The 23,089-nt window shown below is 37.3% G+C and overlaps 1 protein-coding gene across 1 annotated transcript in view; it reads right to left on the bottom strand.

Annotated features, from left to right (window-relative positions):
• NSUN7 (NOP2/Sun RNA methyltransferase family member 7) overlaps nt 1–23,089 on the bottom strand; it is a gene marked incomplete at its 3' end in the record, with an annotated part of 57,832 nt that overhangs the window by 12,823 nt on the left and 21,920 nt on the right. The window contains exons 6-9 of the mRNA XM_082637472.1: nt 21,774–21,984; nt 14,324–14,467; nt 8,866–8,967; nt 6,973–7,090 (exon numbers count right to left, since the gene is read on the bottom strand). Of these exons, the coding sequence (XP_082493598.1) occupies nt 6,973–7,090; nt 8,866–8,967; nt 14,324–14,467; nt 21,774–21,984 (575 nt within the window). The remainder of the gene's footprint in view (nt 1–6,972; nt 7,091–8,865; nt 8,968–14,323; nt 14,468–21,773; nt 21,985–23,089) is intronic.

The raw sequence follows: 23,089 nt of genomic DNA, 5'->3' as shown, positions 1-23,089 counted from the left end.
CTCCAGAGGACTATGTTGAGAGGAGGGCCCAGAAGATACATATTTTATCAGAGCAACAAGGAGTGTGCTGCTGGGAGGGCACTAGCAGCACTCATAAGTTCACAGGTGGCTCCCCTCCCTAGGCCAGGGCTGACAGTAGGAGAGGCCATTATAGAACTGGGCTCACTGAGTGCAATGAGAATAAAGATCCTGAAACAATAGAGACTAAGTGGGCAAAGTACCCATCAGAAGCCAGGTGTATGTGATTACTGATTATCTTAATGAGCATCAAGGCTAGAAGAGCAATCCAATCCCACTCATGCACTGCTTATCTTCCCTATACTCCACCTTTTCTAGTAACAGAAAATCAAAACACAGAATACAAGCTATCAGTACCTAGCCCTCAAGCTCAAAGACTGTCCACTATTAGAAAATATTTAGCATTAATTCACCACCATGTTAAAATGTCAGATGAGAAAAACATTTGATCATATCATTAAACGCTGCAAAGGCTTTTGATAAAACTAGGCATCCAGGGCTTCCCTGGCAGCGCAGTGGTAGAGAGTCTGCCTGCCAATGCAGAGGACGCGGGTTCATGCCCTGGTCCGGAAGATCCCACATGCCTCAGAGCGGCTGGGCCTGTGAGCCATGGCTGCTGAGCCTGCGTGTCCAGAGCCTGTGCTCCGCAACGGGAGAGGCCACAACAGTGAGAGGCCCACGTAACGCAAAAAAAAAACTAGGCATCCATTAGTGATTTTAAAAATCTCTTATTACGATCCTGGCATAAGTATAGATATACAGATCAATGAAACAGAATTGAGAGGCCAGAAATAAGCCCATTCATCTATGATCAACAGATTTTCAACAGGGGTGCCAAGATCATTCACTGTAGAAAGAATAGTCTCTTCAACAAACCGTGCTGGGATAACTGGATAACCACATGCAAAGGAACGAAGGTGGACCCCTACCTCATAACATATACAAAAATTAATCAAAATGGATAACAGACATAAATGTAAGAGCTAAGATTACAAAATAGTTGGAAGAAAACATAGGCATAATTCTTCATGACCTTGCATTAAACAACAGTTTCTTAGGTATGATACCTAAAGCACAAGCAATAAAATAAAAAACAAATAAATTGGACTTCTTCAACATTATAAACTTTTATGCATCAAAGGACATTATCAAGAAAGTAAAAAGACAGCCCACGAGTGGGAGATAATAATTGCAAGTTATATATGTGATAAGGGTATGATATACAGAACATATAAGGGAGTCTTACAATTCAACAATAAAAAAGACAAATACAGTCATCCCTTGGTATGAGGGGGATTGGTTCCAGGACACCCCTTGGATACCAAGATCCACAGATGCTCAAATACCTTATATAAAATGGGTAGTATTTGCATATAACCTAAGCACATGCTCCTGTATACTTTAAATTATCTCTAGATTACTCATAATACCTAATACAATGTAAATGCTATGTAAATAGTTGCAGCAAATTCAAGTTTTGCTTTTTGGAAATTGCTGGAATTTTTTTCCAAATATTTTCAATATGCAGTTGGTTGAATCCTCAGATGTGGACCCCTCAGACATGGAAGGCCAACTGTAACACAATTTTTTTTAATAAATTTATTTATTTTATTTATTTATTTTTGGCTGCGTTGGGTCTTCATTGCCGCGCATGGGCTTTCTCTAGTTGCAGCAAGCAGGGGCTACTCTTCGTTGCAGTGTGCAGGCTTCTTGTTGCGGTAGCTTCTCTTGATACGGAGCATGGGCTCTAGGCACGAGGGCTTCAGCATCTGTGGCATGTGGGCTAGTAGTTGTGGCTCGCGGGCTCTAGAGCATAGGCTCAGTAGTTGTGGCACACGGGCTTAGTTGCTCTGCGGCATGTGGGATCTTCCTGGACCAGGGCTCGAACTCGTGTGCCCTGCCTTGGCAGGCGGATTCTTAACCAGTGCACCACCAGGGAAGTCCCATAATAGAGTTTTTAAATGGGCAAAGAACCTGAAGACATTGTCCAAAGAAGATATATAAATGGTTAATAAGCACATGAAAAGAAGCTCAACATCATTAGTTCCCAGGAAAATTCAAATCAAAACCACAGTGACCAAGATTGGCCAAGATGGCAGAGTAGGAAGACTCTGAGCTCACTTCCTCTCACGAGCACACCAAAATCACAACTATTTGCAGAACAACCATTGATGAAAAAGTCTGGTACCTACCAGAAAAGATCTTCTACAACTAAAGACATAAAGAAAGAGCCACAAGACAGGTAGGAGGGGCAGACTTGAAATATAGCTAAGTCCCATAACCCCAGGTGGGTGACCCACAAATTGGAGAATAATTATATTGCAGAGGTTCTCCCACAAGAGTGACAGTTATGAGCGTCACGTCAGGCTCCCCAGCCTGGGGGTCTGGCACCAGGAAGACAAGGCCCCAGGGCATTTGGCCTTGAAGGCCAGTGGGACTTAATTTTGGGAGTCCCACAGGACTGGGAGAAATAGAGGCTTCACTCTTAAATGGCACACACAAAATCTCACATGTTCTGGAACCCAGGGAGAAAGCAGTAATTTGATAGGAGCCTGGGCCAGACCTACCTGCTGGTCTTGAAGAGTCTCTCAGAGAGGTGAGGGGCGGCTGCATTCACCCTGGGTGCACAGACACTGGTGGCAGCCATTCTTGGGAGTTCCTTCTACCACAGGGATGCTGATACTGGCAAACACCATTGTGGAATCCTCCCTCTAGCTCATTAGCACCAAGACCTGGCCCCACCCAACCCAACAGCCTTTAGGTGCCAGTGCTGGGACAAATCAGGCCAAGCAACTAATTGGGTAGGATACAGCACCACCCATCAGCAGACAGACTGCCTAAAGACCTCCACATCTGCCTCTGGACACGGCCCTGCCCAATAGAGGGCCCAGGGCCCATTTCCACCCAACAGTGAGCAAGCACCAGTCCCAGAATCCTCTGGGCCTTGCCTGCTCTAGCCTCTGGACCAGGCTGACCCAACGTGGGCAGACACCAGATGCAAGAAAACCACAATCCCATAGCCTGCAAACCTATCCTGTCCAGACCAGGCCAGACCCTGCCCTGGGACCAGCTGGGCCCGGGCCCTGGCCCTGCCCACTAACAGACCAACACAAGCTTCAGGACACCCCAGACTCTGTACCCAACTGTGTCAGGATCTGCTCCCCTTCCCTGCCTCACCCCCAGCCATGTTATATCAGCTCTGGGATGTCTGGGCCCTGCAACCAGACTCCAGGACCTGGCTCTTGATGTCAGTAGTCCAGCACTAACCCCAGGGCCCAGCTTCAACCACCAGTGGGTGGGCATCCCATAGATTTTGTAAGGCTGTGTTTTCATTTTCATTTGTCTTGAGGCATTTCCTGATTTCTTCTTTGATTTCATTGTTGACCCATTGGTTTCTTAGTAGCACGTTGTTTAGTCTCCATGTGTTCATTCTTTTCCTGTTTTGCTTTCTGTGGTTGATTTCTGGTTTCATACTGTTGTGGTCAGATAAGATGTTTCAAATAATTTATATCCTTTTAAATTTGTTGAAGTTTTTTTTTATGACCTAGTATGTGGTCTATCCTAGAGAACATTCCATGTGCCCTTGAAAAGAATCTGTATTCTGGCTTTTTTGGAAGTAGTGTTCTGTAGATATCAATTAAGTCCTACTGATCTATTGTGTCATTTAGAACCTCTGTTGCCTTACTGATTTTTTGTCTGGATGATCTGTCCATTGATGTCAATGGGGTGTTAAGGTCTACTGTTACTGTATTATTGTCAGTTTCTCCCTTTGCATCTGTTAGTATTTTCAAAGAACTTATACCTACCCTTCTCAAACTATTCCAAAAAATTGAAGAGGGAACACTCCCAAATTCATTCTGAAGCCACCATCACCCCGATACCAAAACCAGACAAAAACACTACAAAAAATGAAAACCACAGGCCAATATCTTTGATGAATATAGATGCAAAAATCTTCAAAACAAGATATTAGCAAACAAAATCCAACAATACGTAAAAAGGATAATACACCATGATCAAGCTATAATCATTCCAGGGTAGCAAGGACAGCTCAAGATACGCAATCAATCAATGTGATACACCATGTTAACAAAAGGAAAGACAAAAACCACATGATCATCTCAATAGACAGAAAAAGCATTTGACAAAATTCAACACCCATTCTTTTTTTTTTTTTTTTTTTTGCGGTACGCGGGCCTCTCACTGTTGTGGCCTCTCCCATTGTGGAGCACAGGCTCCGGACGCACAGGCTCAGCGGCCATAGCTCACGGGCCTAGCCACTCAGCAGCATGTGGGATCTTCCTGGACCGGGGCACGAACCCGTGTCCCCTGCATCGGCAGGCAGACTCTCAACCACTGCACCACCAGGGAAGCCCCTCAACACCCATTCTTGATAAAAACTGTCACAGAAGTGGGTATAGGGGGAACATTTCAACATAATAAAAGCCATTTATGACAAACCCACAGCCAACATAATACTCAACAGTGAAAAGCTGAATGTCTTCCCACTAAATTCAGGAACAAGACAAGGATGCCCAGTTTCACCACTTCTACTCAACATAGTATTGGAAGTCCTAGCCCCAACAATCAGATAAGAAAAAGAAATGAAAGGTATCCAAATTGGAAGGGAAGAGGTAAAACTGTCACTATTTAGAGATGACATGATACTCTATATAGAGAACCCTAAAGTCTCCACACAAAAACTATAAGAATAAATGAATTCAGCAAGGTAGTAGGATACAAGATTAATAAACAGAAATTTGTTGCATTTCTTTACACTAACAATGCAATTTCAGAAAGTAAAAAAAAATCCTGTTTAAAACTGCATCAAAAAAATACCTAGGAATAAACTCAATCAAGGCAGTAAACACCTATATGCTGAAGACTATAAAACTTTGATAAAGGAACTGAAGATGATTCAAAGAAATGGAAAGATATCCCATGCACTTGGATTGGAAGAATTAATATTTTTAAAATGGCCATACTACTCAAAGCAATCTACAGATTTAATGCAATCCTTATCAAAATACCCATGACATTTTTCACAGAACTAAAACAAATAATCCTAAAATGTATATGGAACCACAAAAGGCCCAGAATTATCAAAGCAATCCTGAGGGAAAAGAACAAAGCAGGAGGCATAACCCTCCAGACTTCAGACTATACTACAAAGTTACAGTAATCAAAACAGTGTGCTGTTGGCACAAAAACAGACATATAGTTCAGTGGAACAGAACAGACAGCCCAGAAATAAACCCACAAACCTATGATCAATTAATCTTTGACAAAACAGGCAAGAATATACAATGGAGAAAAGACAGTCTGTCTTGAAGACTTGTTGATGAGGTATTGGGAAAGCTGGACAGCTACCTGTAAATCAATGAAATTACAACACTCTCTCACAACATACACAAAAATAAACTCAAAATGGTTTAAAGACCTAAATATAAGATTTGACACCATAAAACTCCTAGAAGAGAACATAGGCAAAACATTCTCTGACAGAAATTGTAGCAGTATTTTCTTATATCAGTCTCCCAAGGCAATAGAAATAAAAACAAAAATAAACAAATGGGACCTAATCAAACTTACAAGCTTTTGCACAGCAAGGGAAACCATTAAAAAAATGAAAAGACAACCTAAGGAATGGGAGAAAATATTTGCAAACAATGCAACCAACAAGGACTTAATTTCCAAAATATACAAACAGCTCATCCAACTTAACAAAAAAACAAATAACCCAATCAAAAAACTGGCAGAAGACCTTAATAGACATTTCTCCAAAGAAGACATACAGATGGCCAGTAGGCACATGAAAAGATGATCAATGTCGCTAATTATTACAGAAATGCAAGTCAAAACCACAATGAAGCATCACCTCACACTGGTCAGAATGGCTGTCATCAAAAAGTCTACACATAATAAATGCTAGAGAGGGTGTGGAGATGTTCCTCTATTTTTGCCATATTACATTCTTAGAACCTTATCCCTGACAGACAAATCAAGAGTCATCCACACTAACAATTTTGGTCATATACCTGCAATAATTCTCTTAGCCACTAGATGGGAGATTTAGTTAATGCTGTGTTGAGAAGACGGCAGAAAAAAGGTTGGCTGTTAGCTACCAACAAGAATTACTAAATAAGGAAGCAAAGTAAGAAGGGAAATACGGATGTGGTTAACAAACATGTCCACCTGTGAACTGGCAAAGGAAAAATATCAAATTAAAAGGAGAGAGCAAACCATATACATATTAAGATGCTACTATAAGAATTACAGGAAAAGTTCAGAACAGGAGAAATAAGTAAAAAATAGGAGACATTTTTAAATACCTTATTAATTGTCACAGTCTTGAAGAACTAATTGGTATCATATAGTAATCTTAAATGTACTCCTTATCTTGACATCCAGAGTTTGGATGGAGTATTACTGTTTTTCTTCTCTGCCCCTAGTTTATTATAGCATTTTACCCAGAAGCTACTATGGTTTTTCAAGCTATTCTTATCTTAGTCCCTGTGGGTGCCAAAGGCTAAATGGGTCTAAGAAACACATGTTTTCAGATAATAAACATCCAATTTTCTCTCTATTTTCTAAGGTTATTTTATACTCTTACTTTTCTTCTACTGAAGCACAGATGTATCTAAAACTCAGGGTATAAAGTTTATACCCAATTTATCCAGAAATCAATCAAGTCAAAGCCCAAATGCCTTTAGCCTTATTTAACAATAACAACAAAAACAAGAATCTTTTAGTGTACAAGAGAATGCACATGCCAAGCCATTGTAAAGGCTTTACAGAATCTACTTTAAAGTTGTAAGAAGTTAGGCTATTTGGTCATATTAAAGTCTAATAAAAAGGAACTGAAACGTCTTCTACTTCTAACTCAGAAAATCAAAATTTTTCACTTTCAAAAACAACTGGTTGAAGTGTTTAGAAGGATTCTTCCTTTCTTACCTATAAGATTGTACTTTAGTCCTGTGGTCTTGAAATTCCAGTGCTTTCTTCACAACATCTTCATTTTCTTCTGGATAAACTGAACATGTGCAGTAAACAACTGCTTGAGCTCTAGTAACTACATTTAAAGAAGATGGAATTAATATAATGACCCCATTAACAATCCTAAACAAATCTGTTATGTTTTCAAACGTCTGTCTGTACTAATACCACATGGTTTTGATGGGAATTATTTCTATAGATGCTTGCATGGCTCCCCTTTAAAGCATGTATTAGTAATGCAGTCTGTGGCCAATAAATAAAGTAAATCTAACTGGATTGTATGGAAATCTAATCAATGTGACCAACCTAATTACAAACACAAACAAATAAATACTGCAGATTACCATAATAAGCTTGACACTCCCAGCTCTTGTTCCACAAGCCATATCACGTAACTAGTTAAAAGGACTCTAGAAACAGACAGACTTAGACGTGAATCCCAATTCTATAACTTACTGAGTATGAACCTGGGAAAATTACTTAACTCTCCAATTCTTCAACTGTAAAATGAGGTAATCTTACTACCTGCAACTTGTTCACTTATTCACACTTACTGAGCACCTACTATGTGCTAGGCAGTGTTCTCACCATTCAATATACACACACAAAAATCCCTGCCCCAGGGAGCTTATTTTCTATGTTTCATTGACATAAGACATAAATAAATAAGAAAATTAGGGAATTCCCTGGTGGTCCAGTGGTTAGGACTCAGTGGTCTCACTGCCAGAGGCCCAGGTTCGATCCCTGGTTGGGGAACTAAGATCCTGCATGCCAAGCAGTGGCACAGCCCAAGTAAAAAAAAAATACACACACACACACACACACACACACACACACACACATATAGCATTAGGAAGTGACAAATGCTATAGAGCAAATCAAAGCAGATACGGAGGACAGTTAGTTTCAAAAGATTATCCTGTAACTTTAAATAGAGTAATCAGAGAAAGAAGTTTAAAAATGCATTATTTATCAACTTCCTCATCTTCCAATCAACTCATTTCATAGATCATATACATACTATCATATTCAAATTAATATTTTTAATAACATCAATTAAAGGGGCAGAACTCCTCTGTGTTTTCTATTTTGCCTTATTTCTACTTTACATATGTTATATCTTTATATATTAAATCATCTATACTCTATACTTACCTTTGAGCCTTTGGAGGTCAGGATTTATCCACACTCATATCCCTAACAACCAGCTTAATATCTGACCCAGAGTAGGCATTTGATAAACATGCACTGAATTAATTAAAGTTTATATAATTTCTCAGAGACTTCTAGATTTCCATATCTATGTGTAGAAGGGCATTGGTACTCAAAATCTAAATGGTACTCAAAATCTAAATGCAGTGATTGAAGCAATAATATAAATACTTAAAGAGCCTTGTTACTCAGACTTAAAGAGATCTAGGCTTTATCTGTAATTGCATCTCTCTGTTCTCTTTTTAGTACTAAGAGAAGTAAGAGTTTGATTAAAATTGGGATTATAGAAGAGTTAGGGGCAGGCACAATGACAACAGAAAAATTACATCGAGTAAGAAGCCAAAGAAAAGAAATAAAGAAGATGAAACTATACAACAATGGATGTATGTAATTATTTTACTTCAGCATTAAAGAAAACTGTAAATTATTGTTGCTAACCTATGTTTAAAATGATAGTAAAGCATATATTTTTGAGAATTAAATTGGTAAAAATAAATATTTTGTTATTTGAAGGAACTGAGTGTTCTGAAAAATTCACTTATGGTTCACACATCATTGCCTGAATATAATAGATAAATGAGGTATTAATGTTTCTAAGACTTACAACATATTTTCAGATTACACTGATAACAAACTTACATTTCATTGCATGTGTTAGCTGTTCATATTGTTGTTGAGCAAGAACATGAAGTTTATCTTCTGATGGGCCTCCTTGAGAGAAATCCTTAAGTAAACCTGTATCTAAAAGGAAATAAATGCTTTTAAATATATCACTATTAGATGTTTTTCATATATTGCTATTATCACATTATTTAATATTTTAATCATTTTCCCTATTAATGACAGTTTTCATGGAAAATATTTATTAAAAATAAATAGGCAGGGGACTTCCCTGGTGGCACAGTGGTTAAGAATCCACCTGCCAATGCAAGGGACACGGGTTCAAGCCCTGGTCTGGGAAGATCCCACATGCCACGGAGCAACTAAGCCCATGAACCACAACTACTGAGCCTGTGCTCTGGAGCCCGCGAGCCACAACTACTAAAGCCTGCATGCCACAACTACTGAAGCCTACATGCCTAGAGCCCATGCTCTGCAACAAGAGATGCCACTGCAATGAGAAGCCCGTGCACTGCAATGAAGAACAGCCCCCGCTCGTTGCAACTGGAGAAAGTCCGCACACAGCAAAGAAGACCCAGCCAAAAATAAATTAATAAAAATAAATAAAATTTTTAAAATAAATAAATAAATAGGCAGTATTATAAAAATACTGACTTAAAAACTGAATTGATAAAGGTAATTTTGCTTAGTTTTAATATTATTTTTCCTTTTTTCTGCAAGTTCTTATGATATAGTCATCCAACCAGCCAAAATAAGTCATTTAGGCATAAAAAACAGAATACAGTCAGTCAGTCTGGGTACTAACAGAGGGAAAAAAGATTTATTTTCCAAGGTAGAAACTGATGGGCTATAGTCAGATCTGAGTAAGAAAGAACACAAAAGGATACAGTTAAAAACATTAACTTACTGAAAGAAATTTAGGAAGAAAAAATTAGAGGGCCCGTGTGCAGCAACAAAGACCCAATGCAGCCAAAAATAAATAAATAAAATTAATAGAAAGAAAGAAAGAAAGAGAAAGAAATTCTTAGAGTAATTCTTTAAATTTCTGGAACTTTTTTTTTTTTTTTTTTGCGGTATGCGGGCCTCTCACTGTTCTGGCCTCTCCCGTTGCGGAGCACAGGCTCCAGACGCGCAGGCCCAGCGGCCATGGCTCACGGGCCCAGCCGCTCCGCGGCATGTGGGATCTTCCCGGACCGGGGCACGAACCCGTGTCCCCCGCATCGGCAGGCGGGCTCTCAACCACTGCACCACCAGGGAAGCCCTCTTTCATCACTTTTTAAAGGACTATTTATACATTATTATACTCTAAAACCATATCAGCTTACCTCTTCACCCCATTTTAAAATAATTCCAAGTTGTTAGCAGAGATCGACTTCATACATTCCTCAAATATGATAATTTTTATGATAAACATTCTAAAATTGGTTGTAATGTTTTCCAATGTTAAATTGTTTTTCAAACTAATTCATGATTTCTCACGAATCTAACTCTTTTGGATTCATCCTCACTAAATTTATGACTAATATTTCTACCATAACCACTAGGTCAGCAGTTCCTTATTTGCTCTGGCTATTACCTCATCAAAGTACAGTTTCCTTCAAAACCCTCCTTTTTTCCAGGTTTTCCAAAGACCACTTCTTGGCTTATCCGGCCACCTCTTCAAGGATTTCAAAGTATTACCAATATCTAGGAAACTTTTTACTTTCCCTCTTTTTGTCATTTGTAGTTACCTTTGTGCTTCACCCACACCCCAGCCTCTAAATGATTTTTACCTATGGTTTATTTTGTTCTGCATTCCCACTTCAAGATGACCCAGGATAAGGCCAGAGTCTTACAGTAGTTCTAAGCTCTAGTTCTCTTAACTGGAATGCTTATTGTAGGTGCAGCTATTTCGTCCCCTCTTCTTTCAAAATCTAATTCTTCTTTTATCATTTCCCAAAGTTAGTGTGGGAATTTTCTCAGTCTACCATACTCCCATCTGAGTTGGTTAGTCTTGGAAAGAAATTTTCTGTAGCAAGACAGAATTCCACATAGTTCAGTATAAGCCCAGTTAAAAATTGTGTGGTATAGTGCAGGGGTCCCCGGCCCCCAGCCACGGACCAGTAGTGGTCCATGGCCTGTTAGGAACTGGGCGACACACAGCAGGAGGTGAGCAGTGGGCGAAGAGAGTGAAGCTTCATCTGTATTTACAGCCTCTCCCCATCACTCACATTACCGCCTGAGCTCCACCTCCTGTCAGATCAGGGGCAGCATTAGATTCTCATCGGAATGTGAACCCTACTGTGAACTGCACATGCGAGGGATCTAGGTTGCGCGCTCCTTATGAGAATCTAATGCCTGGTGATCTGAGGTGGAGCTGAGGCAGTGATGCTAGTGCTGGGGAGCGGCTGCAAATACAGATTATCATTAGCAGAGAGGTTTGACTGCACAGAGACCATAATAAATCAATTGCTTGCAGACTCATCAAATCCCTATCAGTTATACAGATTGCCAACAAACACATGAAAGAATGCTCAACATCATTAATCATTAGAGAAATGCAAATCAAAACTACAATGAGATATCACCTCACACCAGTCAGAATGGCCATCATCAAAAAATCTACAAACAATAAATGCTGGAGAGGGTGTGGAGAAAAGGGAACCCTCTTGCACTGTTGGTGGGAATGTAAACTGATACAGCCACTATGGAGAACAGTATGGAGGTTCCTTAAAAAACTAAAAATAGAACTATCATACGACCCAGCAATCCCGCTACAGGGCATATATACCCTGAGAAAACCATAATTCAAAAAGAGTCATGTACCACAATGTTCATTGCAGCTCTATTTACAATAGCCAGGACATGGAAGCAACCTAAGTGTCCATCAACAGATGAATGGATAAAGAAGATGTGGCACATATATACAATGGAATATTACTCAGCCATAAAAAGAAATGAAATTGAGTTATTTGTAGTGAGGTGGATGGACCTAGAGTCTGTCATACAGAGTAAATTAAGTCAGAAAGAGAAAAACAAATACCGTATGCTAACACATATATATATGGAATCTAAGGAAAAAAAAAAAAGGTCACGAAGAACCTAGAGGCAAGATGGGAATAAAGACATAGACCTACTAGAGAATGGACTTGAGGATATGGGGAGGGGGAAGGGTAAGCTGTGACTAAGTGATAGAGTGGCATGGACATATATGCACTACCAAATGTAAAACAGCTAGTGGGAAGCAGCCGCATAGCACAGGGAGATCAGCTTAGTGCTTTGTGATCACCTAGAGGCGGGGGGGGGGGGGACAGGGAGGGTGGGAGGGAGGGAGACGCAAGAGGGAAGAGATATGGGAACATATGTATATGTATAACTGATTCACTTTGTTATAAAGCAGAAACTAACACACCGTTGTAAAGCAATTATACTCCAAAAAAGATGTTAAAAAAAAAATCCCTATCAGTGAGTGGCAAGTGACAATTAAGCTGCATCTTATGGAGTAGACTGGACATAAGCAACACACTTTCGTTGTCACTGTCTCCCATCATCCCCCGATGGGACCATCTAGTTGCAGGAAAACAAGCTCAGGGCTCCCACTGATTCTGCATTATGGTGAGTTGTATAATTATTTCATTATATATTACAATGTAACAATAATAGAAATAAAGTGTACAATAAGGACTTCCCTAGTGGCGCAGTGGTTAAGAATCCGCCTGCTGGACTTCCCTGGTGGCAGAGTGGTTAAAAATCAGCCTGGCAATGCAGGGGACACGGGTTTGAGCCCTGGTCCGGGAAGATCTAAGCAACTAAGAGCAACTAAGCAACTAAGCAGAGCAACTAAGCCTGTGCATCACAACTACTGAACCTGCACTCTAGAGCCCATGAATCAAAACTACTGAGTCCGTGTGCCACAACTACTGAAGCCTGCATGCCTTGAACCCATGCTCTGCAACAAGAGAAGCCACCGCAATGAGAAGCCCGCACACCACAACGAAGAGTAGCCCCCGCTCGCCACAACTAGAGAAAGCCCGTGCGCAGCAACGAAGACCCAACACAGCCAAAAATAAATAAATAAATTTTTAAAATTAAAAAAAAAAAGCGCACAAAAATGTAGTGTGCTTGAATCATCCCGAAACGATCCCCCCACCCCAACCACCGGTCCATGGAAAAACTGTCTTCTACGGAACCAGTCGCTGGTGCCAAAGAGGTTGGGGACCACTGGTATAGTGGAATTCTTTCTATAGTGTAGTATAGTGGAATGTGCTAACTAATCTAAACTTGAATCCCAGCTTTGAATCTAGCTACATGACCTCAGGCAACTTGCTAAATTTGTCTGAATCTTGGGGGGTTTTTTCCCCTTTATAAAAGAGAGATAATTAAATAACACTATCCTCACAAAGTTATTGTGAATATTAAGTTATAATGCATGAACACTTCCTAGATATTGACTGGGGCATAGTTGCGCTCCATATATATTAGTTTCTTTCCCTCAATTACTTTTTCTTCATTTTAGATTCTGTCCTTGCTAGAAATAGAAAACAGTTACTCAACGTATACTGAATGTTGGTGGAATGTCTTCATTGTTTAATATTCTAGTTAACCGTACCTATGCCTTTCACTATAAACAAGGAATTAGAGTAAGAAGCAATTTCAGTTAACATGCTGTGATTAAGAGCATGATTCAAAGGGCCAGAGTCAGAGCAGTAGTGTTTGAATCCAGGCTCTGACACTTACCAGTCAAAAGACTCTGAGAGGCTTCAACCTCTCTTGAGACTCAGATTCCATATTTATAAAAGAGAAATAATGAGTAACCAATTCATTGAGTTCTTGTGAGGATTTGATAAAATAATCCAAGCAAAGTATTTAGTTCAGTGCCTTATACATAAGTGCTCAATAAATGTTAATGTTAAATAATATCTCTTAATTTATTAAAGAAGCAAATAAAATATTCTCAGAATATTTAATCTGAGATATTCGTATCATAAAACATACATACTGGGGGTTAAAGAAGTCTTGAGTTTGAAATAGTCTGATCATGATTTAATTGGGATCATCTTGAAGCACAGACTCTAGTCAGGCAGATCTAAATCTGAATCCTAGCTCTCTTACCAACTAGTTATGTGACTTCATAAAAACGAATGAATCTTTCTGAGTCTCAGTTTTTTTATCTATAAAATGCTGATAAATGTTAATGCCTATATTCTGAGCTCTGGTATATACCAGAATAGCATACTGGCATCTGTTCTGATTGCCTACATCACTCTAATTATTGAACATTTTGAATATTCCCCTTGCCCATATCTCACAGAACTGGTATAATAAAGATTAAATGAGGTAATGAATGTAAAATACTTTATCCATAATAAGTGCTTTATATATGGTAGTGATTCATTAATCAGATGTATCTGATATGTCATCTTAATGATTTTAAATAATTTCATTTTAAAAATATTAAAATTTCAATAACTTAGAAATTAAAAATTAAAGCAAGTACCTTCATGCTCAGTTAAAATAAAGTCTACTGGATTGCTAACACCCAGTCCTGAACAACGAGGTAGCAGCAGAATCACTTTAACTTTCTGTAACCTATGATCCTCTGACTCAAGGTTAATAAATGTCTCATGAAGTATTTCAATATCTGGGAGAAAAAACACAGAAAATGTATGTAAAAATATTAATTAAAAGTCTTAATGCAGTATGTAATTATATCTATTTATCACTGTTCATTTTTAAATCCTCAACCCCACAAAACGTCATTTTAATGCAGTCAGAAAAGAGGATTATTTTCTGATAACATCCTAAAGTTAATGCGTGAATTCTCTTAATAGAGTTTTCTCCTTTACTTGAGAGAATGATTTTGAAGTTTAAATATCTTCTACATAAAATATAATTTAAATTTTCCATTCTGAACTTCAGATTCCATTTAAAGCAGTATGGTATAGTGGAGGGAAATGGCTTTTAGAGGCAGAAATACCCAAGTTTGACTCCCAACTTCACTATTTCCTATCTGTGACAATCTCTGTAAGCCTCAATCTCCTTATTTGTAAAATGGGATAACAAAGCCTACACCTCATCTAATTATAGTGAAGATTGAGATAAAGTAGTTAGGCTTAGCATGGTGCCTAGTATACAGTAAATGCTCAGTATTGGTTACTTCCCTTCCCATTTTTTAACCCCTTTTATATTCTATTTTTCCCAGAAAAAAAATTTTTATTAGCATTTATATTTTCACTTAGCATTTTATAATTTTTATTTAGCCACAGTCTAAAGGTCCTCAGGGACCTTATAATTTAGTTTAAGAGTGTCTGCCTTCCCTCAGGTTATAACTATCTGTGACCCTATCTCAGGGCCACCCCTTCACTTCTGCAACGGCTCCCATTCCCCGCATCTGCTGAGGAGTCACTCTTGAAATTGCCCTACCCAACCCTTCTCTTATCTGATCAATTCTTCCCTCTTTCTATTCTGTCTCTTTTGAAAAAAATTTTTTAATCAAGTGGGCCTTTTTCTTTTTTCCCCTATTTTTAACTTTTTATTATAAAAGTTTAAACATATTGTGTCAAAAATAGACATAATATGTAATCAATTCTCAAGTACCCGTTATGGTGCTTCAACAATGAACCATTCATGCCCAATCTTGTTTCATCTATATCCACACCCACTTCCACTCCCCCATATTATTTTGAATCTATAAAATATTTCACCATATATCTCTAAAAGATAAGAACCCCTTTAAAAATACAACCCCATATATTTTTAAAAGTAATTCCTTATTATCATCAAATAATAATGGCATACAATCGTGGCTCAAATTTTCCAATAGTCTCACACTTGTCAAATTTTTTTTTACAGTTTGTTTAAATCAGGATTTAGATAAGGTACATACATTGCAATTAGTTGATGTCTTATTTTAAATTTCTTTTTGTTTATAGGTACCCTCTCCATTTTTTCTTATCATTTATTTCTAAATGAAACATGTTTTTTTTGTACTACTAGAGTTTCCCGCAGTCTGGATTTTGCTAATTACTTTCCTAAAGTGTAGTTTATTAGTAGCTAGATCTTTAGAGCTTAATTAGATTCAAGCTCTTTTTTTTTTCTTGGTGGGTGAGGAGCATAAAACTACTTCACAAGTGGCGTCACATTCATCCATTAAATTGCCTTTATGGTACCAGCAAAGGGGTTGCAAAATAGTCATATTCTACTCCCGTCTTCCCTTTTTCATTTATCACCTGGAATGCTTCTAAAAGAAGAAACTTCCTTTCCTCTACTGCTTGGTTACCCAGTGGTCCCTATTCTCTCTGGTTAACTAGGTAAAAATTCAAAGGGGTAATAAACCTGGAACTGCTGGATCATAGGGCATGTATTTTTTCAATTTTAGTGATTAATGCTAGTTTTCCAAAGTCACTGTACAAATTTACAGTCCAACCAACGGTGTTTGAGCATTCCTAATGCTCCTTACCTTGCCAGCACATGGTACTGCCATCTTTTTAATTTTAATCATTCTGTGGATATGTGGTGGTAAGTTGTGATTTGAACTGCATTTCCCTGATTACTAATGGGGTTAAGGTACTTTTACATAAGTTTTTTTGGTATTTGTATACCCTCTTTTGTGAAATGCCTGGTCATGTCTCTTGCACATTTTCCAACTGGGCTGTCTTTTTTATTGTTAATTTGTAAGAATTCTTTGTACACTGTGGCAAAAAAAAACTTCATCAGTTTATATATTCCCTCTCTACAGTTTGCCTTTGTACTCTCTTAATGCATAGAAGTCCTTAAATTTAAAAAAATTTTACTGTAGTCCAATTTATCAATCTTTTCTTTTATGATGAGTGCTTTATGTGCCCTGTTTAAGAAATCTTTACCAACCCCAGTCAAGAAGTTTTCTCCTATAATACATTCTAGATTCTAGATTTGTGTAGATAGTGTGAAGCAAGGGTCATTTTTTCCCAGCACCATTTACTAAAAAGACCTTTTCGGGCTTCCCTGGTGGCGCAGTGGTTGAGAGTCCGCCTGCCGATGCAGGAGACACGGGTTCGTGCCCCGGTCCGAGAGGATCCCACATGCCGCAGAGTGGCTGGGCCCGTGAGCCATGGCCGCTGAGCCTGCGCGTCCAGAGCCTGTGCTCCGCAACGGGAGAGGCCACAACAGTGAGAGGCCCGCGTACCACAAAAAAATAAATAAATAAATAAATAAATAAATAAATAAAAAATAAAAAGACCTTCTCTTCCTTAATATCCTGTAGCATCAAGAGGATTGAATTGAATCTATACAGATCAACTTGGAGAGGAAACATCTTTATGACATTTAGTATTTCAATTCATGAACATGGTCTGTTGTTTCCATTTATTTAGGTCTTCTTTCTTTCTTTCAATAATGTTCCATAAGTTTTATGAGATGTATTCCTAAACGTTTTATGTTTTTTTGTTCATTGTAAAAGGTATCTGCTTCATTTTCAAATTTTTGTTATTGGTGTATGAAAACTGAATTTGTATGCTGACCTTGTATCTAGCAACACTGCAAAAGTCATACGTGTAACTGATTCACTTTGCTGTACAGCAGAAATTAACACAACATTGTAAATCAACCATACCCCAATAAAAATTAATTTAAAAAAGGCATACGTGAAATCTATAGTTTATAGATTACTTTGTATTTTCCACATATATAATCATGTCACCTATAAATTAAAGACAATTTTATTTCTTCCTTTCCAATCTTCTATTTCTTCTTTTCCTTCCTTACTGTACTGCCTATGGTTCCTAGTACAATGTTGATTAGAAGTGGTGATGGCTGGGCTTCCCTGGTGGCGCAGTGGTTGAGAGTCCACCTGCCGATGCAGGGGACGTGGGTTCGTGCCCTGGTCCGGGAGGATCCCACATGCCGCGGAGCGGCTGGACCCGTGAGGCTGGGCCCGTGAGCCATGGTCGCTAAGCCTGTGCGTCCGGAGCCTGTGCTCCGCAACGGGAGAGGCCACAACAGTGAGAGGCCCGCGTTTCGCAAAAAAAAAAAAAAAAAAAAAAAAAAGAAGTGGTGATGGCAGACATGCTTATCTAATCCCGGATACCAGAAAGCTTTAAATATGCCATCAAGTATGGTATTTGCTGTGTATATATATAATGAATGAATGTTAAACTTTATCAAATTTCTTTTCTGCATCTATTGAGATGACCATAAAATTATTCTCCTATTAACATGATAACATAAATTGATTTTTAAGAGTTAAACCAACTTTGTATTCCTAGAATCCAGCTTATTTATAATGTATTATTCTTATATATTTCTAAATACAGTTTGCTAATACTTATTTCAGCTAGCTAACACTTTTTACAAATGTGCTAATGAGTGGCACTAGCCTATAATTTTCCTTCCTTTAATATCCATTTCAAGTTTTTGATATTAAGGTTATAAATTAACTGGGAAGTAATCCTTCTTTTTCTATTCTCTGAAAGAGTATTATTTCTTCCTTAAAGGACTAAAGGTTTTTAAATTTTTTGCTTTGTGAGTGGGGAGATTTTCAATTATGAATTTAATAGACATTTATATCCACTAATTTTAAGATCTTAATAGATACAAGAGTATTCAGATTTTCTATTTCTTCTTCTGTCAGTTTTGGTAAGTTGTGTTGTTCTAGGAATATGCCAATGTCATCTAAATGTTCAAGTTTGCTCATAGTATTTTTTATTATGTTTTAAATGTCTCTAGGATCTGTAGTAATATCTCCCTGTCCATTACTGATAACTGAACTGTTTTATAAACTTTTTTCTTGAAGAGCTGAATTAAATTAATATACTTTACCCATTTTTAAATTGTGATATATGTCTTATTATTGTTTACATATTCTAGATACAAGCCCCTTATTACATATATGATTTGCAAATATTTTCTCCCATTCTGTGGGTTGTCTTTTCACTTTCTTGATAGTGACCTTTGAAGAACAAAAGTTTTTCATTTAGATGAAGTTCAATTTACCTTTTCTTTTGTTGTGCTTTTGGTGTTTAAACAACCACTGCCAAATTCAAAGTCACAAAGTTTTACCCCTGTGTTTTCTTCTAGAAGTTTTATAGTTTTACCTCTTATAATTAGGTCTTTGATCCAGTTTGAGTTAATTTTTGTATATGATTTGAAGTAAGGGTCCAACTTCATTCTTTTGCACATGGATATCCAGTTATCCCAGCACCATTTGTTGAAAAGACTATTCTTCCCTTGTTGAATGGTCTTGGCGCACTTGTCAAAAATCAATTGACCGTAAATGTAAGATTTTACTTCTGGATTCTCAATTCTATCCACTGATCTACATGTTTATCTTTATGCCAGTCCCACATTGTCTTGATTTCTAAAGCTGTGTAGTGAATTTTGAAATCAGGAAGTGTGAGTCCTAAAACTTTGTTCTTTTTCAAGACTGCTTTGGCTACTCCAGGTCCCTTGGATTTCCATGTGAATTTTAGAACAGAATGTCAATTTCTGCAAAAAAGCCAGCTAGGGTTTGTATAGGGATTGCATTAAATCTGTATTTTTTCATGGATTCTTTAGAATTTTCTATATACAGAGCATTTTATCTGCTGTTTCTAGATAATGTGGCTTTATATATGTTGAGACTATGTTATTATGTACATACTTCTTAGTACTGGTATATTTTCCTGATGACTTAAACATGCTATATTTCTAGTAAGTTTTCTTGACATAGCACTACTTTGTCTGTAGCTCTTTTTGTTAGTATGTTCACTGAATATCTTTTTCTGTCCTTCTAGGTTTTTTTTTTAAATATCCTTTTATGTAAGGGGTATCTCTTATAAATAGCATTTTAAAGTTGATCTTTAAAAATCCAGTATTGATGTTCTTTGTCTTGTAATTCAAGTATTAGTCATGCATATCTAATATGTTTACTTATTGATTTATAAATACATATTTTTTAAAGTTTAATCTACTTACTTCCTTTCTATTTGTCTTTCCTTTTATACATTACTATGGTGATTCCAATTCCATATTCCACCCCTCCCCCTTAGCTATTAGTTTTACATTCTTTTATTATTTGTTTATTGTTTGCCCCTGATATTATAACACATACCAATGACTTAATAATTTACTACTTTTATCATTTCTTAGACAAAGCAACAATGATAGAACACATTAATTCCATTTCCTTCTCTAAACTATGTGCCATTGTTGTAATGTATTTTAATTACATATAACACAAATATTGTTAGCTCCACAAGACATTAGTTTACAGTCCCACAAGACACTAGACTACAATTATTTAGATTTACCTATGTACTGACCTTTTCCATTGCTCTTCATTTCCTCCAGCATCTACAACCTTCTGTATGAGATAATATTCCTTCTACTCAAACAATAATCTTTAGTAAAGCCTTTATTGTATCTGCTGGTAACAAACTCACTCTCTTTTTCTGAGAGTGTCTTTACTTCAAAGGAAATTTTTGCTGAGTATAGAAATCTAGCCTGACATTTTATTTCTGCACTATGAAGATACTGTTTGTCTCTGGCCTCAGTTGTTTCTGTTGAAAGTTAATTTTTAGTTTTACTGCTATCTCATCGAAGGTAGTATGTATTATTTCCCTGGCTGCTTTGAATATTGTTCTTTGTCTTTGGTTTTCAGCAATTATGCTATGATGTGCCTACTATGTTTTTTACACATTTATTTTTATTGGAGTTCATAGGGCTTCTTGAATCTGTGACTTTAATCAATTTTTAAAAACTCCCAGTCCGAATTTCACATATTGTTTCTTCCCAGTTCCTTTTCTCCTTTCTGGGTTCCCAATCACAACATACCTGAGATCACTGGATCACTGAATCTCATGTGTATTTTATGGTCTCTTCCATATTAGTCATCCTTTTGTCTCCTGATGCTTCAGTCTGGATAGTTTCTTCTAACTGATCAGTTCACTTATTCCTTCTTTTAGTTTTAACCTACTGTTAACTCTATCTGTTTATTTCTTAATTTCACATATTGTGTTTTTCAATTCTAGAATTTTCTTCTGAGTTTTTTAAAAATTATAGTTTCCAGTTCTCTGCTGAAATTCTGCAGTTTGTCATTTAGTCTCTTCAGCATATTAATCATAGTTAAAGTCCACATCTGATACCTCCAATACCTGGACCTTTTGTGGGTTTGCTTCTATTGCAGTATTTTTCTCTTTATTTCACTCACATCTTTCTTCTATTTTGTCTGATTTTTTTTTTGAGTGCCAGACACAGCATTTAAAAAAAAATAGGAGATAATATGAGATCCAGGATGATGTTACTTTCTTCCAGAGAGAATTTACTTTTGCCTCTGGCAATCCCAGATCACCTTAATCCAATTGGGAATTGAGATGACTGGAATTTGGGCTTCAATTCATCAGAGGACTGATCACTACCCAGGGTATACTTCTGTGCTCCAATGAAATCCTGAGTATTTACCAGTCTACCTCTCCATGTCAAGGCCTGAATTCTACTTATCATCTCGCTGACCCGGGTGAATCTATCAAAAGATTCGTTTAGTTTTTCAGCTTCACTGAACCTATAATGAAATGTTATCTTTTGTCACAGCATGATCCAATGGAAAAATTCTTCAAAACTAAGAAGCTTAAGGACTTAGCCTCTGGTCCTAGATATTAACTTTGTCCCTTAAGAACTCCTGTGGTTGTGTTCTTATTTATTAAAAGATGACAATTTCTACCACTTACTTTAATTATTGTTTGAAACTCAAATTATGCAGTAGTTAAATGTCAAGCAATATACCAAAATGCCAATATATTCATTAATTTAAACTGCAGTTGTTTAACCAATATTAAGCAACAAGAACAGCCTGATATAATACAGATTAGTGGGGGTTTTAGGAGTATAGTTCATATATAGAGTTTTATATTACGAGAGATAACAAATTCAAATATTTTTAACATTTCTAAATCTTACGGAACATTACCACCAAACAAATAAATATTTGTACATACTTTTACATCCCATTTTTGTGAAAAGGTTCTTCAGGTCAGGATCCTTAGCTTGTGATTGTACTCCACACACAAATATTTTTGAGGTATTATTATTTGTTAAGACTGACATATGGGCAACTGTGTACCACGAACCTGTGTTGACCATTAAGATGTCATCATCCATATTTAATAAAGCCTTTACAGAATGGACAGCGAGACTTCGAGATTTGTCCTACAAGATAATGAATGGTACAATTAGAATTTCGAAGGGTTTGACTAGAAGCATGTACTGACTTCTTTTTGCCTTAGGTAAAACAAAGTATTGGCAGAAATTCTGAAGAGATACCTAACGCATTCAAGTTTAAAAGATCTTAACATATGTTAAAATATAAACTTAACAAAGATAACTGATATAAACTGATTTAAAACAATACCCTTTGTTTAGTCTAAATTATGACTGTTATCATTTAACTGTTATACAGTGATAAGGCAATGCCAAAATCCCCAAAATGTGATTAACAGATTACTGATGTCCTGCCTTAGCTCCCATTCTTAAGCCTTCATGAAAATGCACCCATTTGCTACTGCCATTCTTTCTTCCCCGTTACACTGTCATCTAAATGGCTGCTAGCTCACATAGATTAAAAGTAAGATGGTTGACAAGCTTATAAAAGAGGGATGGAGAGATGAGTTTCTGCAACTGATCTCAGTGCTCAATAAGGTGTCACAACAAAATAAGGCCAAGAGACTCTGCCCAAGAATGCAGGTACTATGAAGGGATAAACCTTACAAAACTTAGGTGAATGTGAGGCAAGAATTGAAATCTAAGGACATAAAAATTAATTTAACCTGATTTCTTTTAATTTTTCATTCTACTGAAACCACCTTATACCTCACATTCTCTTCCTGCACTGACAGCCATTTATATATACACATCTTACAAATCAAAGCTGTAGGAATATAGTAAAGAGGTAATGGGAAAGTATTGCACATTGCATTTTCAAATGCAGGATGGCACTAGCATCTTCCCCAGAAATGTAAAGAAGAAAAGGAATCATTGCGCCTTCTCTTGAATCCTCCCTTGGGAGAGAAAAACATAGCCTTTTAGCTGTAGGCAATAAGTTTCCCCATCTATGGTGTGTAGGAAGAATATGTTCTTTACAATATGCCCACTTCACATGGGGCAAAGATGCCAAAGTATAAAACGAAAACGGACTGTAGGGGTATTAATTTTATTCAAGGTGAAAATTAGGCCTTATAAACCTCCTTGATAACCTATACAAAATATAACCAATTTGTTAGGTTTTATTTTTAAGTGGAGGAATTCTCTGGGTGAG

This window comes from Mesoplodon mirus (assembly GCF_964341445.2).
Source record: "Mesoplodon mirus genome assembly, chromosome: 2".
Taxonomy (NCBI): Eukaryota; Metazoa; Chordata; class Mammalia; order Artiodactyla; family Ziphiidae; genus Mesoplodon; species Mesoplodon mirus.
The sequence above is the reverse complement of the archived record's forward strand: the minus strand, read 5'-3'. Positions and strand labels throughout refer to the sequence as shown.